General features: G+C 44.1%; 1 protein-coding gene across 1 annotated transcript in view; it reads left to right on the forward strand.

Annotated features, from left to right (window-relative positions):
- PAX4 (paired box 4) overlaps positions 1-26,507 on the forward strand; it is a 154,090-nt gene that overhangs the window by 31,344 nt on the left and 96,239 nt on the right. Inside the window, 1 exon segment of the mRNA XM_075343539.1 lies at positions 3,819-4,034. Coding sequence (XP_075199654.1) covers positions 3,819-4,034 — 216 coding nt within the window.

Genomic DNA, 26,507 nt, shown 5'->3' on the forward strand with positions numbered 1-26,507 from the left:
GTAAGGAGATGTTTGTGGGTCCTGCGGCTTTACACACAGCGATGTGTGGAGCTGCAGGAACGACAAACAACATCGTACCTGCGGACGCACCGACATTATGAAAATGAACGACGTGACACAGACCAGCGATTTTTGATTGTTTCACGCTCGTTCATCTTCTTTCCTAGGCTTTACACGTTGCGACGTCGTTACCGGCGCCGGATGTGCGTCACTTTCGATTTGACCCCGACGATATCGCAGTAGCGATGTCGCAACGTGCAAAGTACCCCTTAGTGGTTCAGAAAACCCACCCAGAGTTTCCTGAGCTACTTGTAAAGGTATGCCGCGTGTGCACCAATTTCTACAAATTAGTTACAGTTGACACCTGTCTAGCAGTGCTGCAGCATCTCTTGCAATTGTCAGTTCACTGACTGGATCTCAACATTACATATGTTGGCAAAGCTTTGTGAGCAGCAGAGGGCAGTAGTTGTATACCAGCTACAACATGCCTGTCGATATTCCGCTCAGCCTCCACACAAAAACTGACGAGTGGAAATGGATGTCTGACATCTGTGAGGTTATACAAAACTTTTCGGAATCAAACAAGATCGTGAATGTTGATGATGCCATAATCACCATAATCATCCCAATTCTGTGGCTACTCAAATGCTTGCTGCTCACAATTCAAGAAGAAGTTCTGCATGTGGACCAGGTGAAGTTGGAGAAAGAAAGTACATAAGAGTGCTTGCATATCCTAACTGCTTGCCCTGGAAATGTTGCCATTTAGGTGTGTAGACACTGAGGCTTTCTGCAACCTCATTGCGGTGGCCAACCTGCAATACTCGGTCCCCAGTCAATAATATATGTCCCGCTGTGCCATTCCCGCCTTAGGCTGTATGAGCACGTTGCATCATGTCCTTGGAGAAATTTCTGCAGGGATTTGACAGCACATGTGCGCATCAAATCGCTGCAGAAACACTGCATAATGAATGCAGTGTATCTGCAGAAAAAAAGCCGATTTCATGCGCTATTGATGCAGCCTCTCCAATAGACAGAGCAGGAGCTGCATCCAAAGCGCACAGAATAAGTGACATGTTGCTTCTTAGAACGCAGCGATTTGGAACAACATTTAGGCATCCAAATCGCTGCGCTCTCAAACTCAACGTGCGCATATCTCATGCACAATCTACATAGATTGTGCAGGGGACACAGGTCGCATGCATTTACGCTGCGGTGCAATACGCAGCGTAAATGCATGAAATTTGGCAACGTGCGCATGAGCCCTTACACTAGCACGTGTCCTATAACTTCACCCTGCCCTGACCAACACAGTAAATCTATAGAAGGACTATTAAACAATAAACCCTGTATATTATGCCCCTCATTCAATACTACCCCTTCTCCAGCAGCTGTCCCTGCGCTGAATGCAGCTAATAGCAATATTAACCGGTAACATACAATAGATGTATCCCTGACTTTTGGTTTTAGGTTGCAGCAGCAAGGACTGTGAGCCATATAAGCAGGGTATGTTATCCTTATACTAAATGCAATTAAGATGTGTATTAATTGGGAATAAAAAAGAATAGATGAAACTCTGATAAGGACTTATGGTTTAGGTTGCAGCAGCAAGCTTGCTGTACACTAAATGCATAAAAAAACAATATTATTTTAAAGTAGTATTTTAGAGCAGAATAGATTTTCTTGCATAGCAGCAGCATGGTCTGTAAGTCTAGAATGTCTACCTTCATGTCTTTAATACACTATCCCTTCTTCACTAATTGCAGCTAAGAAGAGTATTATTATAGAATATAATACATTTGAATTAGCCCTGAAAAGGTCTCTTGGGTTAACATAGCAGCAGCAAGGAATGTAAGGCAATAATCACTGCCTAAATGCATCTAATACACTATTCCTTCTCTAGCAGTTTGCCCTGCACTAAATGCAGATAAGAGTGTTGTTATTATTATAGAATAAAATATATTTTTGCATTGCAGTGGCAAGGTCTGTTCACTAGAATAACTTTAATACACTATCCCTTCAGCTCTCCCGACACTATTTTCAGGGTACAGTGTGCTGAGCATAGCATCATCAGGTCTAAAGGGTGCTTTACACGCTGCGACATCGCTAATGATGTATCGTCGGGGTCATGGTGTTTGTGACGCACATCCAGCGTCGTTAGCAACATTGCAGCATGTGACAGCTAGGAGCAACGATCAATGATCGCAAAAACGTCAAAAATCGTTGATCGTTGACACGTTGCTCCTTGTCATAATATCGTTGGTGGTGCATGCCGCTGGTTGTTCCTCGTTCCTGCGGCACCACACATCGCTGTGTGTGACACCGCAGGAATGACGAACATCTCCTTACCTGCGTCCACCGGCAATGAAGAAGGAAGGAGGTGGGTGGCATGTTCCGGCCGCTCATCTTCACCCCTCCTCTATTATTGGGCGTCCGTTTTGTGACGTCGCTGTGATGCCGAACGCACCTCCCCCTTGAAGGAGGGATTGTTCGGCGGTCACAGCAACGTCACAGAACAGGTATGTGCATGTAACGCTGCCGTAGTAATAATGTTCGCTACGGCAGCGATCACCACATATCGCACCAACGACGTGGCGGGTGCTATCGCACGCAACATCGCTAGCAATCGCTAGCGTTGTCACAGCGTGTACAGCACCCTTAAGGCTAAGTTCATACGGGGCATCTTTTGCTGCGTTTTTGGTGCGTTTCTGAGGTCACAAAGATGCACCAAAATGCATGCATTTCCTTCTCCCAGCAAAGTCTATGAAATTTCTATTTTGTTGTCCACACTGGGCATCTTTTGTTGGCTGCATCCTGGCTGCATTTTTCAAGATGCAGCATGTCAATTCTCTTTGCGTTTTTACCACATATTTGAGCCGTCCAGTCAATAGATTTCATTTACAAAACGCATTGGGAAAAATGCGGTAAGAACGCGTTTTTGCCGTGGGTGCGTGTTTAGAAAATGAGATGCACTCTCAAGATGCACTCAAAAAGCACATAACAAAAGATGCCCTGTGTGAACATAGCCTTATATAGATCCGATGATGCCATACAGCTGGCCAATCACAGTGTGGTAGCCTACACGGCCACAGCATTAGGGCCTGTGCACATGTTGCAGATTTGTCACATTTATTTCTGCTCAGATTTGTCACAATTTCCTGATGCCAGCAAAATGAATGAGAATCTTGAAGTCTAATGTACACGTTGCTTATTTTCTTCTTGCAGATTTGGTGCAGATTTAAATCAGCATTTTTACGCAGATTTCACTCATACTAATAAGTGAGGAAAATCTGTACCAAAAACGCATGGAAAAACGCTTAAAAAATGCAGCGAAAAGGCATCAAAAGCACACATTTTTGCTGATGCGTTTTTCTAGGTACAGAAATGCTGCAGACATTTCTGCACTAAATACTTAACGTGCACATACCCTTACCGTGATTACAAGGCAATCCCCACATGCTTAGAGGCTGAAAAACAACCATAAAATATGTGGGGCGGGGAATCAAGCATGGCGCCAGAGCAGAAGGATACCTGATCGAGTAGCGAGCAGTGCCGTGCACGCTCTCTCATCACTAATTATTATTATTATAGAACATCATTGTATATTAAAATAACACAAATCACTTTTAGTGGATCATATGTATTTTTAAATGAAGGTTCAACATTCCAACATATCTGAATATATGGCTCTTGTGAAGTCCCACTAATGCTACATTACAGAATTGTTATTGTAATTAATTGTATTCCACGTTATTTGTGATTACTTATGAACAATGAAAATCATACCTGTTTTCATCACCAGTATTGTTAACATATTGCAGGTGTCCAATGGATGTGTCAGCAAAATTTTGGGTCGCTTCTACCAGACTGGATTTGTAGAACCTAAAGCAATGGGAGGAAGCAAGCCAAGACTAGCTACACCAAGAGTGGTAGAAAAAATCGCTCAACTTAAGTGGGAGTATCCATCTATGTTTGCCTGGGAGATTCGAGAGAGACTGCTTACTGACAGGATCTGTCCTGAAGACAAAATTCCAAGTGTAAGTACAAACAACTACTTACAGATGAAACAGTAGATTTTAATAATTTATTAACGACTGGCATGTTACATGATACAATGCACATGCTTCCTTTTAAAGAAGGTCCAATTATGGCAGTGCACACAGCAGGAAGTCAAATTTGTGCTATCATTTATGCCGATATCTAGTGTAAGTTCGTCAAATTTGACTACATGTGTTAAGACATATCAGAAACAGAATTCTCAACATTGAAACCACCAAGGTTTGCCAAAGAGTGGCCAGAATGGGCCAACAACTCTGGCAGCACTACTCATATAAGCATTAAACAAAAAAGGAGGACAAAGAGTATACATTTTATTTTTAATTGAAAAACCACAATAGAGACAATATTAAAAACAGATACAACATCACCAACATGAAATATCTGGGGGGATGTAAAGTTACATAAGAATGGCAATACAGATTCTCAGAGAGAATTGTCATATAGTGCAAAATACCCAAAATACAAGAAATATTTCTATAGGTAAGTATCGAAAGGATTTCAAAGTACCTAATGACAAAAATCATCTGGGAATCACAGCCAAAAATCAGAAAGTAATTCCAAAGGAGGGATTGAGGTCAAATACTGCACCCATTAGCTCTACATACGGTTAGGGTTAAATCATAGAAGCCAATGTTAGACCAAATAGGGAATTCATCACAATAGTATAGGTGCACTAACATCGATATATGAAGTGAACTGAGAATAGACAGTGCATTACCTTAAGAGAAGGGGTGCAAATAAAACAGTCAATACCCTCAGTCTGGAAACCCCCAGTAAGGAACCTGGACTTCATCAACGCGCGTTTCGCACGGTGAGGCTGCTTTTTCAAGATGAAGAGGCACTCTTGTCCGTGATTGCCGCACGGAGACATGTCCATTTTTTTATGGCATCACTGATGTCCCACGGACTACACTCTGGTGTGGTCCGTGAAACACGTACCAGAAAAACTCGGACATTGAAAATAGAAAGCATTTTTAACTCACCTTCTCCAGCGCTGCTTGTCTCTGGCCTCTGCTAGCTGCTGCTTCAGAGTCGGCTGCTTATTCTCATGTATATTCATATATGCAGGAACAGCCGACCCGGAAGTAGCTGCAGCGGGGGCGGAAACACAGCAGAGACAAAGACTTCAGCACCACGGACAGCAGGAGCGGGGACAGGTGATTATACGTTCATGTACAATCACGGATAACGTATCACAGATTGCACATGGACAACCCACGTGTGCCGTGAATCATGGCACACGGAGGGACATATGCGGTTTTTACACATCACACGTTGCAGAAATCTGGTGTTTTTTGTTTTCTGTCGCTGTCTGCACCAAATTACACAATAACAATCCTCTCTGATTAATGTATTTGTGCTGCATTTCTTATGCCTTTTCCCCATTATTTCATGTGTTTCATGTGTTTTTGGTGCAGATGTGAAGCTGTGTTTTTAAGCGTTTTTATAGTACAGAAAAGTTTTCATTCTGCACAAAAATGTAACTGCAGTTTTCTCCATGTGTTTCTTTAAGCTCCACATAGAAACCGCTAGAGAAAAATAATGCACCAGAACCGCAGATATCAGCGGCATCTTTTCATGAAATCACATCCACTTTGCTTGGAAAGTTAAACACAGCAGAAATTCTTTTGTAACCTGGGCCAGATTTGTGCCTTGCACAATTCTGTCTCTGAGCTCTTTGGGCAGTTCCTTTGACCTCATGATTCTCATATGGTGTGACATGCACTGTGAGCTGTGAAATCTTACAGTGCTGGCCAAAAGTATTGGCACCCCTGCAATTCTGTCAGATAATACTCAGTTTCTTCTTGAAAATGATTGCAATCACAAATTCTTTGGTATTATTATCTTCATTTAATTTGTCTTCAATGAAAAAAAAAAAATTGTCATAAAGCCAAATTGGTTATAATTCCACACCAAACATAAAAAAGGGGGTGGACAAAAGTATTGGCACTGTTTGAAAAATCATGTGATGCATCTCTAATTTGTGTAATTAGCAGCACCTGTTACTTACCTGTGGCACCTAACAGGTGTTGGCAATAACTAAATCACACTTGCAGCCAGTTGACATGGATTAAAGTTGACTCAACCTCTGTCCTGTGTCCTTGTGTGTACCACATTGAGCATGGAGAAAAGAAAGAAGACCAAAGAACTGTCTGAGGACTTGAGAATCCAAATTGTAAGGAAGCATGAGCAATCTCAAGGCTACAAGTCCATCTCCAAAGACCTGAAAGTTTCTGTGTCTACGGTGCGCAGTGTCATCAAGAAGTTTAAAGCCCATGGCACTGTAGCTAACCTCCCTAGATGTGGAAAGAAAAGAAAAATTGACGAGAGATTTCAACGCAAGATTGTGCGGTTGGTGGATAAAGAACCTCGATTAACATCCAAACAAGTTCAAGCTGCCCTGCAGTCCGAGAGTACAACAGTGTCAACCCGTACTATGCGTCGGCGTCTGAATGAAAAGGGTCTGTATGGTAGGATACTCAGGAAGACCCCACTTCTTACCCCGAGACATAAAAAAGCAAGGCTGGAGTTTGCCAAAACTTACCTGAGAAAGCCTAAAACGTTTTGGAAGAATGTTCTCTGGTCAGATGAGACAAAAGTAGAACTTTTTGGAAAAAGCCATCAACATAGAGTTTACAGGAAAAAAAAAAGAGGCATTCAAAGAAAAGAACACGGTCCCTACAGTCAAACATGGCGGAGGTTCCCTGATGTTTTGGGGTTGCTTTGCTGCCTCTGGCACTGGACTGCTTGACCGTGTGAATGGCATTATGAAGTTTGAAGACTACCAACAAATTTTGCAGCATAATGTAGGGCCCAGTGTGAGACAGCTAGGTCTCCCTCAGAGGTCATGGATCTTCCAGCAAGACAATGACCCAAAACACACTTCAAAAAGCACTAGAAAATGGTTTGATAGAAAGCACTGGAGACTACTAAAGTGGCCAGCAATGAGTCCAGGCCTGAATCCCATAGAACACCTGTGGAAAGATCTCAAAATGGCAGCTTGGAGAAGGCACCCTTCAAATCTCAGGGACCTGGAGCAGTTTGCCAAAGAAGAATGGTCTAAAATTCCAGCAGAGCATTGTAAAAAACTCATTGATGGTTACCGGAAGTGGTTGTTCGCAGTTATTTTGGCTAAAGGTTGTGCAACCAAGTATTAGGCTAAGGGTGCCAATACTTTTGTCTGGCCCATTTTTGGAGTTTTGTGTGAACTGATCAATGATTTGATTTTGTGTTTTTAATTGCAATGATTTAATTTTGTGTTTTTTAATTGCAAGCAAAATAAATGAAGATAATAATACCAAAGAATTTGTGATTGCAATCATTTTCAAGAAGAAACTGAGTATTATCTGACAGAATTGCAGGGGTGTCAATACTTTTGGCCAGCACTGTATATAGATAGGTGTGTACCTTTTCAAATCAAGTCCTATAAGTTTAATTAAACACAGCTGAACTCCAATGAAGGACTAGAACCATCTCAAGGAGGATCACAAGGAAATGGAAAGCATGTGACTTAAATATGAGTGTCTGAGCAAAGGGTCTGAATACTTATGATCATGTGATATTTCAGTTTTTCTTGTTTAATAAAATTGCAAAAATTTCTAAATTTCTGTTTTTTTTCTGTGAAGATGGGGTGCAGAATGTACATTAATAAGAAAAAAAATGAACTTTTTTTGAATTTACCAAATGGCTGCAATGAAACAAAGAGTGGAAAATTTAAAGGGGTCTGAAAACTTTACGTATCCACTGTATCTATCTATATCTCTATTTTGCTGAATAATCTGCTTCTGGCTTCTCTGCCTGCAATACAGGTCAAGATTACCAAATCCTCCTTTGTCACACAGGGTAGGCAGAGCTGCTGCCTCTGCACAAAGAGCTCTTCTCTAGTGTTCGAGTTCAGTTCGGTTCGTCGAACGGCGGCTTAGTTTGGCGAACGTTTGACGAACTCCTTCGAACCCCATTGAAAACAATGGCAGGCAAACAAAAACACATACAAACACATTATACATGTACACATACAGTTAATAAACATTGCCATTACATTTACAGGTCACCGCGACGCGTCCTGCACTCTGTCTCCCGCTAATTTTCCTTCCGATCATCGCTGTGCCCTCCTGGTAACCAGCACTGATGATAGGACCTTCCGTGATGTCAAAATAGCATGTGACCAGTCACGTGTCTATTATCTCATTGGCTACAGACTGGTCACATTGTTAGACGTCATGCTAGGTCCTGTCAGTGCATCTCTCCGGTACGCGGTGCTCCTTTGAGCATCTCTGTGTACCGGCGAGATACTCTGGCACATGGTCGACTCCTGCATGTCGGCGCTCTTTACAGAGTCAACCCACATGCAAGGACTGGATGCACAGCCGGTGAATAACGGAGATCACCGTTGCTATAGTAACCCGCCTGTCAGCGGTGATGTCACCGCTTACAGCCCGCAGCCTCTGCTCACTCACTGAGTGATTAGACTGCACGGGAGCAGCAGCGTCTTCCTCCCATGCAGTGCTGTCTGATGTAGCAGAGCTGCATGGGTTGAAAGAGAAAGAAGACTGAAGACCAGTATCGTGGAGGGATGAGAGGGAGGAATAAACATGGAGTCTCTAAGTGTGTCTGTGTATTTATTTCCATTAAAGTATTTTTTATCTGTGTGGTGTCTTTTTTTTAACCCTTTATTGGGGATTCTTAATGGCCGGGTCAAACTTGCCTGACATTAAGAATCTCTGGCTTAATACTAGCTAGTAAAACAAAGCTAGTATTAACCCATTATTACCCAGCGAGCCACCCGGCTTCAGGGCAGCTGGAAGAGTTAGATACAGCGCCAGATGATGGCGCTTCTATGAAAGCGCCATTTTCTGGGACGACTGCGGACTGCAATTCGCAGCAGAGGCGCCCAGAAAGTTCGGGCCAACCTTTGCTGCGGATTCCAATCCCCAGCTGCCTAGTTGTACCTGGCTGGACACAAAAATGGGGCGAAGCCCATGTAGTTTTTTTTTTTAATTATTTCATGAAATATTTAAAAAAGGGCTTCCCTATATTTTTAGCTCCCAGCCGGGTACAAATAGGCAGCTAGGGGTTGGGGGCAGCCGTACCTGCTTGCTGTACCTGGCTAGCATGCAAAAATATGGCGAAGCCCACGTCATTTTTTTGGTGGCCAAAAAACTCCTGCATACAGTCCTGGATGGAGTATGCTGAGCCTTGTAGTTCTGCCCCCCCTGTCTCTCCCTTCAGCATACAGTCCTGGATGGAGGATGCTGAGCCTTGTAGTCCTGCAGCTGCTGTCTGCTCTCCTCCATACAGACAGACAGCAGACAGCAGCTGCAGAACTACAAGGCTCAGCATACTCCATCCAGGACTATATGCAGGAGTTTTTTGCCCCCCAAAAACATTACGTGTGCCTCGCCATGTTTTTGTATGCTAGCCAGGTACAGCAGGCAGCTAAGGGCTGCCCCAACCTCCAGCTGCCTATTTGTACCCGGCTGGGAACCAAAAATATTGGGAAGCCTTTTTTTTTTAATTATTTCATGAATTTCATGAAATAATAAAAAAACAAAAAGTGACGTGGGCTTCGCCCAATTTTTGTGTCCAGCCAGGTACAACTAGGCAGCTGGGGGTTGGAATCCGCAGCGCAGGGTGCCAAGCTTTCTGGGCACCCCTGCTGCAAATTGCAGTCCGCAGCTGCCCCAGAAAATGGCGCTTTCATAGAAGCGCCATCTTCTGGTGCTGTATTCAACTCTTCCAGCTGCCCTGGTGGTGGGCGGCTTGCTGGGTAATAATGGGGTTAGGGATAGCTGTATATTATCAACTGGCCCTAAGCCCAAAATTCATGGTGTCACGCCCATAATAGACATGGCCACCATGAATTTCTAGTACAGATAAAAAAAAACACAACACACAGAAAAATATTTTTATTAGAAATAATACACAACACAATTAGTGACTCTATCTTTATTGAAATAAAGAACCCCCCTCTGCAGTAATCCTGGGTCAAGGGTCCCCCGCCGTCCAATCCGGATCCAATATCATCTGATCGGTTTGCTGGAAGGCAAAGCGATCAGATGATGTGTCAGATTCAAGGACCTGAATCACATGACACAGCAGCTGATTGTATAAACGGCTTTTATACAATCAGCTGATGATTTAGTGCAAAAAAAAAACAAACTACACACTTCTGTGCAGACTCCTGTCCGACAGCAGCAGTTGATAGTTTAGCCGGCCGGGCGGTAAAAAAACGGCCTCACCGCTCGACTTATAGTGCCAGCTGATTTGATTCCGTCAGGTGACCGCATCAGCTGATCATCGCCAGGTCTGAGAGAGAGAAAAGAAAGAGAAAAGAGAAGAGAGAGAGGGAGAGAGAAAAGAGAAAGAAAAGAGAAGAGAGAGAGAGGGAGAGAGGGAGAAAGAAGAGAGGAGAGAGAGAAGGAGAGAAGAGAGACAGAAGAGAGAGGAGAGAGAGAGAAGAGAGAGAGAAGACAGAGAAGAGAGAGGGAGAGAGAGAGAGGAGAGAGAAGAGAGAGAGAGAAGAGGAGACAAGAGAGAGAAGAGAGAGGAGAGAGAGAGAAGAGAGAGAAGAGAGAGCGGAGAGAGCAATGCAGCCTCATTCCGTGAACTGCTCTGATTTTAGGTGTGTCCCACGGCTCACAGCTGATGTCCGGCTCCTCCCCTCAGTGCATAATTAAATTATAATTATAAATAAATAATAATTATAATTTAAAAATAAATTAAATTAAATTCTTTACCGGGCCTCAAACTCGTGAACTAATTCTCCTTAGGCAGTAGCTCTAACCACTGAGCCACTGCCTCTAATGAAAAGCATAGGAAGATGTGGTAATCTTGACCTCTGTTTTGCACTTGAGAATCCACAAGTGGATTATTCAGCTACAAAGATGAGAGAGAGAGGGAAAAAGAGAGAAAAGGAGAGAGAGAGAGAAAAAGAGAAAAAGAGAAAAAAAGAGAGAGAAAAAGAGAAAAAAGGGAGAGAAAGAGAGAAAAAGAGAGAAAAAGAGAGAGAAAAAGAGAAAAAAAGAGAGAGTTAGAAAAAAGAGAGAGGGAGAGAGAAAAAGAGAGAAAAACAAAGAGAAAGAGAGAGAAAGAGAAAAAAAGAGAGACAAAGAGAGAGAGAAAGAGAAAAAGAGAGAGAAAAAGAGAAAAAAAGAGAGAGAGAGAGAAAAAGAGAGAAAGAGAACAAGAGAGAGAGAGAGAAAAAGAGAGAAAAAGAGACAGAGAGATGAGAGAGAGGGAAGAGAGAGAGAAGAGAGAGGAGAGAGAGAAAAGAGAGAGAAGAGAGAGAGAAGAGAGAGGAGAGAGCAACGCAGCCTCATTCTGTGAACTGCTCCAATTTTAGAGGTGTGTCCCGCGGCTCACAGCTGATGTCCTGCTCCTCCCCTCAGTGCATAATTAAATTAAATTAAATTATAATTATAAATAAATAATAATTATAATTTAAAAATAAATTAAATTCTTTACCGGGGTGGCCGGGACTTGAACTCATGCTCCTTAGGCAGTAGCTCTAACCATTGAGCCACTGCCTCTAATGAGAAGCATACAAAGGTTTTGGTAATCTTGACCTCTGCACTGCAGTGTGAAGTCTCCGGTGACAGCGCGGCTCACTTCAGGTGCTACGTGGAGAGGACACATAGCGCTCGTGTTCTACGGCGCTCCCTGTCATCTTCATGTAGCAGAGCTGACAGTGTCGTGTGGATTACTTCGGACCTGGATTGTTGTTTGGGGATTAATAAAGAGGTAAATGAGGTTTTTTTTTGTCTTTTATTCCAAATAAAGGATTTTCGTTGTGTGTGTGTTTATTTACTGAGACGCCTGCCATGATTAACCCCGTTATTACCCCGATTGCCACCGCACCAGGGCACTTCGGTATGAGCTGGGTAGAGTCCCGTGACTGTCGCATCTAATGGATGCGGCAATTCCAAGTGGCTGCTTGGTGATATTGTTAGGGTGGTGGGCTCCCCATAACGTGGCGCTCCCCATCCTGACAATACCAGCCTCCAGCTGTGTGGCTTTATCTTGGCTGTAATCAAAATTGGGGGGAACCGCAGTTTTGTTTTTTTTAAATTATTTATTTGTTTTACAGCACGATATAGACCCGCCCGCCGGCGGCTGTGATTGGTTGCAGTGAGACAGCTGTCACTCATCGCGGGGGCGTATCTGACTGCAACCAATCATGGGCGCCAGTGGACAGGTAAAGCAGGGAATACCTGATTGAATAATGAAGCGGCAGCCACTTTCAAAAGAGGAAAAGCCGCCGGAGATTTGTGATACCCGTGCAGCGAGGCGCCCGTGATCGGTGAGTAGGAAAGAGAGAGGGATTGTGCTGGGGACGCAGGACGCATGCAAATACACAACATTCGCACATAGCCTTACTGTGAAAAGCCACGATTTTGGTGATAGAACCGTTATCGAACGGTAACTCGAACTGCCGAACTTGAAGCAAATCGTTCGAGTTTGTCAAACGATTTGAACGTCGCCCAAAATCACTCGAATTTGAAATTGGCGAACCGTTCGACTCGAACATCGCTCAACTCTACTCTTCACAAGTTCATGAGGTCAAGCCATGTCCCTTTGTCTTGAGTTAATTTATTCACTGAACTGAGAGGAGGAGCCCAAACAAAAGCAGTGAACAGCATAACTGCAGAAGGGAGCCCTCAAATTGGGACAGTCCCACTGAATCCAGGACAGTTGGTTGGTATGGTTAAGACAGGAGAGGCATCGCGCACATACCACTAAGCATTGTCCATGGCAGGAAAAGAGTCAAAAATCATTGTTCAAATAAGGTGTCCGCTATAATTTGCAACTTTTTTATTATAGAATACTGACTTGTAGAGCAAGATAAATTCCCTACTATATATTTGAAATACTTTTCAAATTCACTTAACTTTTGTACATTAACCCGAACGTATGAAATGTAATAGTATCTAAGAAATGTAATAGTATCTAAATAGATTATTACTTCTATAGCTGATGCTTTAATGTATTTATATATAATCCAGTATTTACAGTATAATACATACCAAAATTGCACTTAATCCTGGATAAAAAGCTGTAATGCCCAAATACCAGCATTAGCTGCAGAGTGTGAGAAACTTTGCATAAAATTACAAACTAGGATTTAGGTCACAGACTGCTGTAAACTGATCTGGCCTCAAAGAAAATATTATTTTTGTTGGATTTCCAACAATTAGGATAATTATTGGTTAGTGTAGAGAGCCTTCTTGTAGTTAAGCGTTCATAGTGTTGTATCCAATATAGTTGACGGGGACCCCACCTATGGTGGGATTTAGCCAAATAAATCCCTGGTGGATCATTGCATACAAAAATACCGGTTATATAAGCTGTTAGTTTGAATTTTTCTAAGGCACTTATTAACATCATTATCTTGATGATTGACATTTATTTCACGGACATGGGGGCTCATGTTGAGAGCATCGAGAATAAGTTGCAGTTTAATAGTTTGCAGTGATATATAATTGTAAAATCACAGTAATCTGAACATGTTATATGTTTTTACATTGAAACGTGGTGGAAGGTGCAGAGGCCCTCAAGATTAATCCAGGGATGTAAATGCTGATGTGTTTCAGGATGTCAGTGTAGCGCCCCTGAGGCTCTGGTTGCTACAGGGTACTGCAACTGAGTTAAGGAGAAATATCTATCTGGGGTAAGTGGCAGATGGTTTGCCAATGCTCCCACCAATACACATTTCACATGCAATTAGGTGCCTTCCCCACAGGGGGGAGTGGACTGGGGTTGACAGGGAGAGTTAGCCACCCAGTAGTATGGGACTTCCCAGTCACCAGGACAACCACTGGGGGGCGGGTGCCGCATGGGGTATAAGAGAAGGTAGCCATGACACATAGTGAGCTTGGCTGGAGTGAAGTCCCAGTGCTGGTGGGACGAGACACAGCTCATCTTTTTGCTCCGGAGCCTGGGGCTTGTGAGCTGGAGCTCAGCCCAGGTTCCTTCTGCCAGTCGCTGGATAGCGAGGAGAAACAGGACATTTACACTGACACCGGTAACCTCCTGGAACTTGCACCGAATAATCAGAGACTTACCAGCAGTGAACCAGGACACTCTCGGGAAATGTCCTAACTGGTGAGTAAAACACCTGAACCGGAGCTCTTTCCTCATCCTCATTTTTTACCGGCGACGCTGTCTCGCGCTCCGACGCCTACGGCCCACCAACTCCATCACCTACCCTCTGGGGCCCCGGCCCTACTTGCGGAGGGCCCAACAACCAGACTGCGGTCAACATCAGCCCCTGCGGAGAGACTGTACAGCAGCGGTTCCATCACCATAACCACAACCCGCAAGTGGCATCACGACATAAACTTTATTAAATATTCCCTTGTACATAACCCCCTTGTACACTGCCCGGGACCGAGTACCCCATAGCCCTGGGCGGCACGTCAGCAACAGTGCCTAATGCCATTGGAACATGAGTTGGGAAATGTATTTTGCATTTTTTAAAGGATACTAACAAACTATCAAAGAAATATATACCGTATTTTTCGGATTATAAGACACACTTTTCCTCCCAAAAATATGGTAAGAAAGTGAGGGGTGCCTCTTATAATCTGAATGTAGCTTACCGAGGGTGGTGGAGAGGGGTCGCAAGAGGCCGGAGGAATGCTGCGGCGGCTGAGCTGGTGCTGCGGCGGTTGTGCTGGGTCTATGCAAGCTGGTGCTGTTGTGCCAGTGCAGGGTCTGCGGCGGCTGGTGCGGAGTCTGTGGTGGCTGGTGCAGGGTCTGCGGTGGCTGGTGTTGTGGCTGGTGCTGGGGCTGTGGTGGCTGGGCTGGGGCTGTGGGGCAGCCGATGAGGACTTCAAATAATGGAGCTCAAAGTTGGCGCGTGCGCAGATTGAGCTCTTGGCTCAAGATCTCATCTGCACACGCGCCGCCTCTTCCCCACTGATATCCCAGCAGTGGACTTAAGGAAAATGGCGGCCAGAGGTGGTGCTTGCGCAGATGAGATCTCGGCTTGCTATTGAGCCGAGAGCTCAATCTGCGCTGACTCCAGGCGCCTTTTCTTTGAAACCGTCACTGCCCACAGCCACCACTAACCCAAGCCCCAGCACAGCTGCTCGAGCCGCCACCAAACCTGAGCCTCAGCCCAGCTGCCCCAGCCGCCGCTGCAGCCCAAGCCCCAGCACAGCTGCTCCTGCCACTGCCGCCGCAGCCCAAGCCCCAGCAGCAGTACAATTGCCCCAGCCGCAGTACCATCACAGCTGTCCCACCACCAGCACAGCCGACGGTTTCTGGAACACACACTGCCCCTGCCTCCTGTAACCCCAATCCACCACCAATGCCACCACCAATGCCGAAAAGCTGCGTTCTGAGACGCATTTTAACTGCAGAATTCCTGCTGAATTCATGCTTTCTGGATGCTTCCAGAACGCACATTTTTGACAGTGCGGTCCCACTCGGCTCTGCTGCATTTCCATAGTCTTGCAGCAGAGCCAAGTGGGACTGCAGTGTCAAAAAGAGCATGGCTGGCTGCGAGACACTGCCGCGCGATCAGAATGAACTCGGATGAACTTCACCCGACTTCATTGTGATCGCGCAGCTCTGTGTGTGTGCCGCGGCTTGTTTTGCGATCACAGGTGAAGGACTCACCGGAGACCGCAAATCTCCTGAGTGACTGAAGAGAGCCGCGCGATCACTGGTGCCGTCACTCAGGTTACCCGCGGCTAGCTCGAGTCCTCCACCCAAGACCTGTGGCTGCGGGTAACCTGAGTGACGTCTCCGCTGAAACTGCGACTCACTTCAGTTGCTGCGTGGAGCTGACAGGACCGGCGGTGTTCTACGGCCGCTCCTGTCAGCTTCATGTAGCAAAGCTGGATGCGTTGTGGGACCTTGTGGGGGTTACACCGGACCTGGAGGGGTGTTTGGGGATTTTATTAAAGTGGTGAAAGAGGGTGTTTTTTTGTCTTTTATTTCAAATAAAGCATTTTTTTGGGTGTATGTGTTTATTTACTTTCACTTACAGGTTAATCATTGGGGGTGTCTCATAGACACCTGCAATGATTAACGTAGGACTCAGTGGCAGCTATGGGCTGCCATTAAGTCCTTATTACCCAGATTGCCACCGCACCAGGGCAATTCTGGATGAGCGGGGAAGAGTCCCGGGACTGTCGCATCTAATCGATGTTGCTAGCTGATATTTTTAGGCTGGGGGGCTCCCCATAACGTGGGGCTCCTCATCCTAAGAATAACAGCCTTCAGCCATGTGGCTGTATCTTGGCTGGTATCAAAATTGGGGGGACCGCACCCCGTTTTTTTAAAATTATTTATTTATTTTACTGCACTATATAAACCCACCCACCGGTGGCTGTGATTGGTTGCAGTGAGACAGCTGTCACTCAGCGTGGGGGCGTGTCTGACTGCAACCAATCATAGGCGCCGGTGGGCGGGGAAAGCGGGGAATACCAGATTGAATAATGAGCGGCCGGCATTTTCAAAAGCTGGAGAAGCCGCCATAGTGTGATAGCCATGCAGCGCCGCGATGGTGATCAGTCAGTGATCGGTGAGTATGAGAGAGGGGGGGAGAGGGATTGATCGACAGAGAGAGAGAGACCGACCGATAGGGAAACAGAAAGACCGACAGACAGAGAGAAAGACCGACATTGCAACCAAAACGCACAAAAGAAGTGACATGTTGCTTTTTAGAACGCAGCGTCTTGGCAGCAGCCGAAACACTGCGTTCTAAAACGCAACGTGCGCATAGATTATGCACAATCTTCATAGATTGTGCTGGGGATGCAGGACGCATGCAGTTACACTGCGGTGCAATACGCAGCATAACTGCATGCAAATACGCAATGTGGGCACATAGCCATACATTGTTCCATTATAGATTGTGACGTGCCATTATACATCAAGTCATAATACATTGTGCCATAAAACATTGTACCATGTGCCTTATTACATTGTGCTATAATACACGGTGCCATGTGCCATAAATACATCAAGCCATAATACATTTTGCCAAGAGCCGTAATTCCCAATGCTATGTTCCATAACACATGTCATAATACATCATGACATAAAACATTGTGCCACAACAGAATGTCCCATGTGCCATTATACATCAAGCACTAATACATTGTGCCATAAAACATTGTGCCATGTGCTATAATACACGGTGCCATGTTCCATAATGCACAATGCCATTATACATTGTAAATATGTCCCCCATCCTGGTAAATATATCACCACCCTGGGTTTATCCTGGTATATGACCACATCCAGGGCCCAACCTGGTATATGTCACCATCCTGGCCGTATCCTGGTATATGTCCCCATCCTGGTATATATCCCCATCCTGGTATATATTCCCATCCTTTCACTATACTAGTATATGTCTCCATCATGGTATATCTCGACATCATGGCCCCATCTAGTATATGTACCCATCATAGTCCATCTTAATACAGTTAGGTCCAGAAATATTTGGACAGTGACACAATTTTCGCGAGTTGGGCTCTGCATGCCACCACATTGGATTTGAAATGAAACCTCTACAACAGAATTCAAGTGCAGATTGTAACGTTTAATTTGAAGGTTTGAACAAAAATATCTGATAGAAATTGTAGGAATTGTACACATTTCTTTACAAACACTCCACATTTTAGGAGGTCAAAAGTAATTGGACAAATAAACCAAACCCAAACAAAATATTTTTATTTTCAATATTTTGTTGCGAATCCTTTGGAGGCAATCACTGCCTTAAGTCTGGAACCCATGGACATCACCAAACGCTGGGTTTCCTCCTTCTTAATGCTTTTCCAGGCCTTTACAGCCGCAGCCTTCAGGTCTTGCTTGTTTGTGGGTCTTTCCGTCTTAAGTCTGGATTTGAGCAAGTGAAATGCATGCTCAATTGGGTTAAGATCTGGTGATTGACTTGGCCATTGCAGAATGTTCCACTTTTTTGCACTCATGAACTCCTGGGTAGCTTTGGCTGTATGCTTGGGGTCATTGTCCATCTGTACTATGAAGCGACGTCCGATCAACTTTGCGGCATTTGGCTGAATCTGAGCTGAAAGTATATCCCGGTACACTTCAGAATTCATCCGGCTACTCTTGTCTGCTGTTATGTCATCAATAAACACAAGTGACCCAGTGCCATTGAAAGCCATGCATGTCCATGCCATCACGTTGCCTCCACCATGTTTTACAGAGGATGTGGTGTGCCTTGGATCATGTGCCGTTCCCTTTCTTCTCCAAACTTTTTTCTTCCCATCATTCTGGTACAGGTTGATCTTTGTCTCATCTGTCCATAGAATACTTTTCCAGAACTGAGCTGGCTTCATGAGGTGTTTTTCAGCAAATTTAACTCTGGCCTGTCTATTTTTGGAATTGATGAATGGTTTGCATCTAGATGTGAACCCTTTGTATTTACTTTCATGGAGTCTTCTCTTTACTGTTGACTTAGAGACAGATACACCTACTTCACTGAGAGTGTTCTGGACTTCAGTTGATGTTGTGAACGGGTTCTTCTTCACCAAAGAAAGTATGCGGCGATCATCCACCACTGTTGTCATCCGTGGACGCCCAGGCCTTTTTGAGTTCCCAAGCTCACCAGTCAATTCCTTTTTTCTCAGAATGTACCCGACTGTTGATTTTGCTACTCCAAGCATGTCTGCTATCTCTCTGATGGATTTTTTCTTTTTTTTCAGCCTCAGGATGTTCTGCTTCACCTCAATTGAGAGTTCCTTAGACCGCATGTTGTCTGGTCACAGCAACAGCTTCCAAATGCAAAGCCACACACATGTAATCAACCCCAGACCTTTTAACTACTTCATTGATTACAGGTTAACGAGGGAGATGCCTTCAGAGTTAATTGCAGCCCTTAGAGTCCCTTGTCCAATTACTTTTGGTCCCTTGAAAAAGAGGAGGCTATGCATTACAGAGCTATGATTCCTAAACCCTTTCTCCGATTTGGATGTGAAAACTCTCATATTGCAGCTGGGAGTGTGCACTTTCAGCCCATATTATATATATAATTGTATTTCTGAACATGGTTTTGTAAACAGCTAAAATAACAAAACTTGTGTCACTGTCCAAATATTTCTGGCCCTGACTGTATATATCCACATCCTGTCCCTATCCTGGTATATGTCCACATCAAGGCCCCTTCCTGATATATGTCCACATCCTGGCATATGTCCCCATCCTGGTATATGTCCACTTCATGGCACCATCCTAATATGTGTCCACATCATTGCTTCAATCCCAGCCTATGTCCATCATGCCACCATTCTGGCATACTGTATGTCCGTATCATGGGCCCATCCTGGTTTACAGCCCAATCCTGGTATATATCCACATTATGGACCTATCATGACATGTATCCACACCATGGCTCCATCCTGGCATATGTCCACATCATGGCCCCATAGTGATATATGTCCCATCCTGGTATATGTCCACATCATGGACCCATCCTAGTATATGTTCTCATCATGGCCCCATCCTGGCATATGTCCACATCATGGGCCCATTAAGATTTATGGCCCAAATCTAGTATGTCTCCACATCATGGACCCATCATGGCATGTATCCCCATCATGACCCCATTCTGTCATATGTCAACATTGTGGCCCCATCCTGGCATAGGTCCACATCACGGTCCATCCTGACATATGTCCCCATTCTGTCCCCATCCTAGTAAATGTCCACATCATGGCCCCATCCTGTAATATGGATGTGATACCATCCTGGTACATATGATCCCCATCACCCTGCACACAATATAAAAATTAAACAATTATGCTCACCTTCCCGCCACTCCCCTGATGTCCTTCTCTGATGCTGGCATGCTGGCAACTGACTAGAGTATGTAAATGGCGCAGCGCATGATGTCACTGCCATGCATGCCCACTTACACCGCTGTCAGCTGCTGGCATATTTGCTACTGTTGCTGCTCTCCACTCCTGGTATTATGGGTGTGGAAGCATGAATAATCATTCTCTTTAATAGCAGCACACGCCCACCAGCTGTAGGGAGTCGGTTTCTGGGCAATCATTTGTGCTGCTATTAAAGAAAATGAATATTCACTGCTCCCCAGGCCAATAATCCCGCCCAACTCTCAGCACCGGCTTCAGTGCAGAGAGGTGGGTGTGTGGAACAATGAATATTAATTTCCTTAATCGGTGGGACATTGCAGTGCAGAGACCTGACGGGACTTTGTGCTCGTATATTGGGAACTTGTGATTTAACTTCTGACTTCTGGCCAGTCAGAAGTTACAGTCACAACATGGCATCGGGGGACCGGAGTGGTGTTGGTAAAAGGTGAATCCGCCAGAAGATGAGTATATGACAAGGAACAGGGGACTTATATTTAAAGTGCCACTCCAATGGAGGGGCGCTTTAAATGACGTGATTGTCAGCACTACTGATGAGCCAGCATGCTCACCATTGCTCTATACTCAATCGGGCATCACAGTGATCGGGTTCACTCATTACTCGATTGAGTTTTGTGGGTGCTCAAAACCTATATGTTTTACAGCTGTTAGACAGCCAATCAATATTCGGAGATAGCCTGTCATACACGGTAATGCCATAGCCATGTTCTATAAGACCCGAGGACGCGATGCTCGGCACACTCTGGAAGCGATTCAGAGAGAGTTGATCTAGGAGAGAGAGCTTAGATTAGAGCAAGCATATAGGCAGTGTTTATTTGCTAGTGCAGTAATTGTATAACACTGCTGCACCATTAAAACAAAAGTCCCTTTCAGGGCTACATACTGTCCTTTCTCTAGCAAAACCACTGTCACCTGCATTCAGTGTAGAGATAGCAGGTGGAGGAGGGATAGTTTTTGATTAGGGGCATATAGGCAGGGTTTATTGCGTTACAGGTCTTCTATACTCATACTGCTGTAACCTAAAAACAAAAGTAATTTTCAGGTCTAAATATTTTAGTTTCCCTATTAGTACCAGAAGGTTTGCAAGAATTTATTATATACCTAATTTAAAATGTGCATGACATGCGGTGAGGGACGGACAAGTACAAGTGGACGTGCTGCTGATGGTTCACACAGAGGCATTTCCATTTCTTGATTCTGACCTCTCACCCTGCCCATTTCAAGAAAGGCATGATGAGATTGTGTGTAGTGATGGCCAAATATTTGAGAAGCCACAGTCAGAAGAATGTGGTGGGAAATGGCAATTAGTATTTCAAGAGGTAGATGATCAGACACAGTTGCCAAAAAGGGATGAGGTTAAGTCAACAAGTCAGGAGTACCAGAGTGCAGAAGTGAAAGACGAGGTGGTGGACGATGACGTCATTGACCCAACCTACGAAGGTGTCAAGGAGAGCAAGGACAGCAGTGTAGAGGGGGAGGCATCCGCAGCACCACAACTTGCAGGAAGAAGCAGCAAAAGGCAGTGGGATGGCCAGAGGGAGAAGGCAGGCAACTGTTTTCCATTGCACCTACATGCAACAAGTTCCCAGGCCAAAGGCTAGCTGTTCTCCAGTCTGGTGCTTTTTTAAAGAAAGTGTGGACCATAAAAAAATAGTTATATGCAACCTGTGCTGTAACAGGGTCAGCAGTGGCCTGAACACTACCAGCCTGACTACCATCAGCATGCTCAGGCAAATAATCAAAGCACTCTATTAGGAGGGCCAAGCATCTGGGTCCTCAATCAGTGTCTTTGGGTGACACCACTGCCTCTTTCCCTCTGTTAGGTGCTTGCCAATCCCCTGTGCATGACGCAGGCGTGGATGCCTTCCGACCTACACTTGGCGTTGCACATTCGTAAGTACCATCAGCAACCACGTCCAATTCTTTGTCCCAGACCAACGTTCAGCTGCACCTATCCCAAAACTTCGAACATAAACATAAATACCCAGCCACCCACCCACAGGCCCAAACACTAAATGAGCACATTTACAAACACCCTGCCCTGGAAATGTTGTTGTTTAGGCTTGTGGATATTGAGGCTTTCCACAACCTCCTGGCGGCAGCCAAACCTTGAAATTAAGTTCACAGCCACCACTATTTTTCTCAGTATGCCATCTCTGCCTTACACCAGTACATAAACTGTAACATTACCCATGCCCTGTCCAAGTCAGTTACTGGAAAGGTCATCTTAACAACTGGCACATGGACAAGTGATATATTTCCCTGATGGCACACTGAGTGAACATTGTGCTGACTGGGACCAAGTAAGATCCTGGGACAGCATGTGTGCTATCCACGCTAAGGACTGCGAGTCCTCCACTGCAAGTGTCAGCTAATTGACTGGTTAGCGACATGACCACACGCTGGAACTCCACATTACACATGTTGGCAAGGTTGTGTGAAAAACAGAGGGTAGCAGCTGAATACAAGCTACAATATGCCCGTCAGTATTCTGGCCAGCCTCCCCACATAAGAACTGACGAGTGGGCACAGATATCTGACATCTGTCAGATTCTACAAAACGTTGAGGAATCAACCAAGGTGTTGAAGATTGATGATGCCATAATCAGCATAACCATCTTGCTTCTGTGTCTACTCAAATGCTCGCTGCTCACAATTAAAGAGGATGTTTTGCATGTGGAGAAGGTGGAGATGGAGGAAGTACACAGGGTGATACTACCCAACCCAGCCTCATCTCATCTTCTCAGTGTGGTTTGGTTGATAATGAGGAGGAGGGGAATGAGGATGAGGAGGAACAGGAGATGGTTGCCTGTGCTACAGAGGGTACTTCCCACACCAGCTTCATCCTGTCTGTTCAGCATGGATGGGTTAAAGAGGAGGACAGACAGAGAGGATGTGGAGAAGATGGAGAGCTGTCCTCCTGGTGGGGACTGGGAAGTCTTGCCTGTTGGGAATCTGACACACATGGCTGACTCTATGTCCCGCTGCCTTTCCTGTGACCCTCATGTTATACGCATTTTGGTCAAAACGGATTACTGGATGGTCACCCTTCTAAACCTATGCTACAAGGAGAACTTAAAATCTCTCCTTCCTGCGGCGTAGAGGGCTAGTAAAATGGTGCAACACCAGAAGGCCCTAGTTGAACAATTACAAAAATTCCCATCTGACAATGCTAGTGGCAGAGGTCATAGTTCCTAAGGCAACCATGGAGGAAAGATGAGGGAGACACACACTAGGTCCAACAGAGGCAGGAGAACACTAACAGGTCTGGGACAATTTCATTAGATCCTCTGACAAGGAGGGAACATTTTTGGAAAATGGTGATGGAGTACCATACCAGCGTCCTCCGTGATTCCTCTGTGCCATACACTTATTGGGTATCCAACAAACAAAAAAGAAAAGATCCAGCACTGAAAATAAACTAATTTAATGCATATTAAAAATACAAACTGTGAACATGAAGGAGACAGACAAAAAAATATACCTAGTTCTGGTTTACAAGTTTCGAGGAAAAACCTCTTAATCATAACCCATAAGAGGTTGTTCCTTGAAACATGTAAACCAGAACCAGGTGTGTTTTTTGTCTCTCTTCCATGTTCACAGTTTATATTTTTAATATGCATTAAATGAGTTAATTTTCAGTGCTGGATCTTTTCCCTTTTGTTTGTTCCCTGTTGTTTTTTTTCTGATCTGTGCATGTCTTGCAGGTGAGCTAGTCTTTTTTTGGTTTTGTCTACTGAGTATCCAAGCTGGATACGTGGCATGAATTATTCTCCCTTTTACGCCTTGGGGGTGCTGGCCTGCCCTGCCTCTAGCCTTTTGCGAGAGCAGTTTTCCAGTCCCGCCCAGGGGCATAATAACTGATATGCGCATCTACCTGTCAACTGAAAGTGCAGACAGGCTGACCGTTCTCAACAGGCTGCCCTCTCTTAAAATTTTTAGAGGTTCATCAGGTCACCCTTGCTCCACACATTAAGAGGGTCATCAGGTGGTCCTTGATTCAAATTTTAGGAGGGTAAACAGGTGTTCCTCACTTAACATTTTTAGAGGGTCATCAGGCGGCCCTTGCTCGAAATTTTTAGATTGTAAACAACTTGCCCTCACTCATAATTTTTAGAGGATCATCATGCGACCCTCACTCTTAATTTTTCCAGGGTGTTTATGATGAGTATGAGGCCTACCTCTACAATTCTCTTACACATATACATGTATACCCGCAGGTATAAATGTTTTTCAGCCCTTGCACTTAGTGCATAGCCTTTACCAGTCTAGGAGTCCCACTCCTTAACCCCTTCCCACGATGGTCTTTTTCCTTTTTTTTCTCCCCTTCTTCCAAGAGACAAAACATTTTAATTTTTACATCAATATAGCCATTTGAGGGCTTGTTTTGTGTAGGACAAGTTGTACTTTTGAAAGAAACCATTCATTTTACCATATTATATACTGGAAAACTGCAAAAAATTCCAATTGTGGTGAAATTAGAAAAAAAACTATAATTCCACCATTGTATTAGGGGATTTTCTATTTACCATGTTCACTATATGGTAAAACATACATGGCAATTTTTTTTACGTTACACTGTTTAACGATTGGATTAATTTATTTTGTATTTTGATAGACATTTCTGAATGCAGTGATATCAAATATGTGTATTATTATTATGATTATTATTTTATTTTCAATGGGGCAAAAGGGGGGTGATTTAAAATTTATTTTTTTCATATTTTCAAAAAGTTTTTTTTTCATTTTTTATTGTTTTTACTAGTCCCCTTAGGGAACTTGAAGTTGCAATCATCTTATCGCTTGTACTTTACAGAGCTATGCATCAGCACTGCACTGTACAGCAGAAATGATGATCTATGAATGCTGGCTCTGAGCCAGTATTCACAGGAAGTTTGTCATGACAAACACAGAGGTCATCAGCTGACCCCCAGCGATTACATCACGGGGTCGCCAATCGGAGCAGGAAATAATGCGCTCCCATGCCAGTACGTGTTAATTCACGCTGTCAGAGATTGTCAGCAGGATTTTTCTAGATAACAGCAGCGGGCACATCTTTGATCCTCCCAAGGCTGTTAGAGGCACACGTCGGCTGATCTGATCAGCTGACTTGTGTAAAGAAAGATGCGGGTTCAGTGTGTCAGCCCGCATCAAAGACAAGGAGACGACCTGGGACCTACCAGTACGTCCTAGGTCAGTAAGAGCTTAACAGAAGGAAAAAATAAATGTTTCCAGAGGCTCTCCTCTATTTGTCTGCCAAGGTGTACTGCAGTCCCTCTTTCTAATTTTTAGCAGCCCTTGCATACAGTGCAGCGGCTTTTGGAGCCTAGGAGTCCCACTACCTAACAATTTTAACAATGTGTATGAGGCCTGCCTTTATGTGTAATACAGGGTGTATCAGATTCCCTCTTCCTTTTAATTTTTGCAGTTCTTGCATTGTCCAAATAGGCTTTGTGAGTTTCAGAAACCCTTTTTCATAAATTAAACAGGATGTTTCTGACCATGTCATATAGACCACATGCTCAAATAAGGTGACTACAGGTGAGTGTAGTTTTATCTACTATGTCATCTACTGTAGTTATAGACATCAGGAAAAATAGTGAGAGATGGCCTGACTATTAAGGGGTGAATGAGACATTTTTTTTTCTTATTTTTTTAATTTTGTCTTATTTACAAGTCATTGTATAGGAAAGTATGTTTCTTAACATTATTTCCCTGTAAAATCCATTTTATCTTTGGTTTGTATGTTTTTATTGTCAGTCAGAAAAAGTGGACTGCTACTCTGACAACTCTGTTCTCAGCAGCGACCTAGGAGTCAGAGATATGTCCAGGCATCTGCCCTATTCTGTTCCCCATTACATTTGAGCACTGTTTCCATGAATTTTATGGGTTTGCCTACCTCCCAGCACTCCTGGAAGGGCCTTCTGGAAAATTGCTTGAGTTTCTCATTGACTTCCATTATACTTGTTACTCGAATTGATCCCATCCGAGTGTCCGATCTACTCGATTTGAGTACTGAGCATTCGATCATTTTTCGTGCTCGCTTATAACTAGTCAGCGCACGTGTATACTGGTGAACATATAAACATGTGCAACTTAAGAAAATACTCTGTTTTCTTGATTACTGATTGGCCAGCCTTTTATTCTGCTTACAGGGTGGTTCCATTCGCTGTTTGATTGAGGGACATGTCACCATGCACATTCATCCTCCTCCATTAAAACATACTGCACACAGGAAACTAAAGGCTAGATGGTGTGTATGGTTACATGTCCTTCCATCAACAGCCATTCTTTAAATACACAGCGCATAAAAATGGTCGGTTAAGGAGAAAAAGAAAGATTTAAGTTGAATATATTAGTTTATATATAATGCACATTTCTAAATATTAACCCTAAAGTGGCCTAGTTTGTTTGCTACAGTACATGTGGAGTTAAAACTAAGCCCTCTGTTGGATAATAACTTCAGCAGTAAAACAAAAAATAAAATAAAATCCACATTTTTAGAACTAAAATGAAGCCATTTGATCCCATTATGTGGTATCTGATTGATGTCATTGTTTGATGCACTTACAGAGCAAT

Source organism: Anomaloglossus baeobatrachus, chromosome 4 (assembly GCF_048569485.1).
Source record: "Anomaloglossus baeobatrachus isolate aAnoBae1 chromosome 4, aAnoBae1.hap1, whole genome shotgun sequence".
Lineage (NCBI taxonomy): Eukaryota > Metazoa > Chordata > Amphibia > Anura > Aromobatidae > Anomaloglossus > Anomaloglossus baeobatrachus.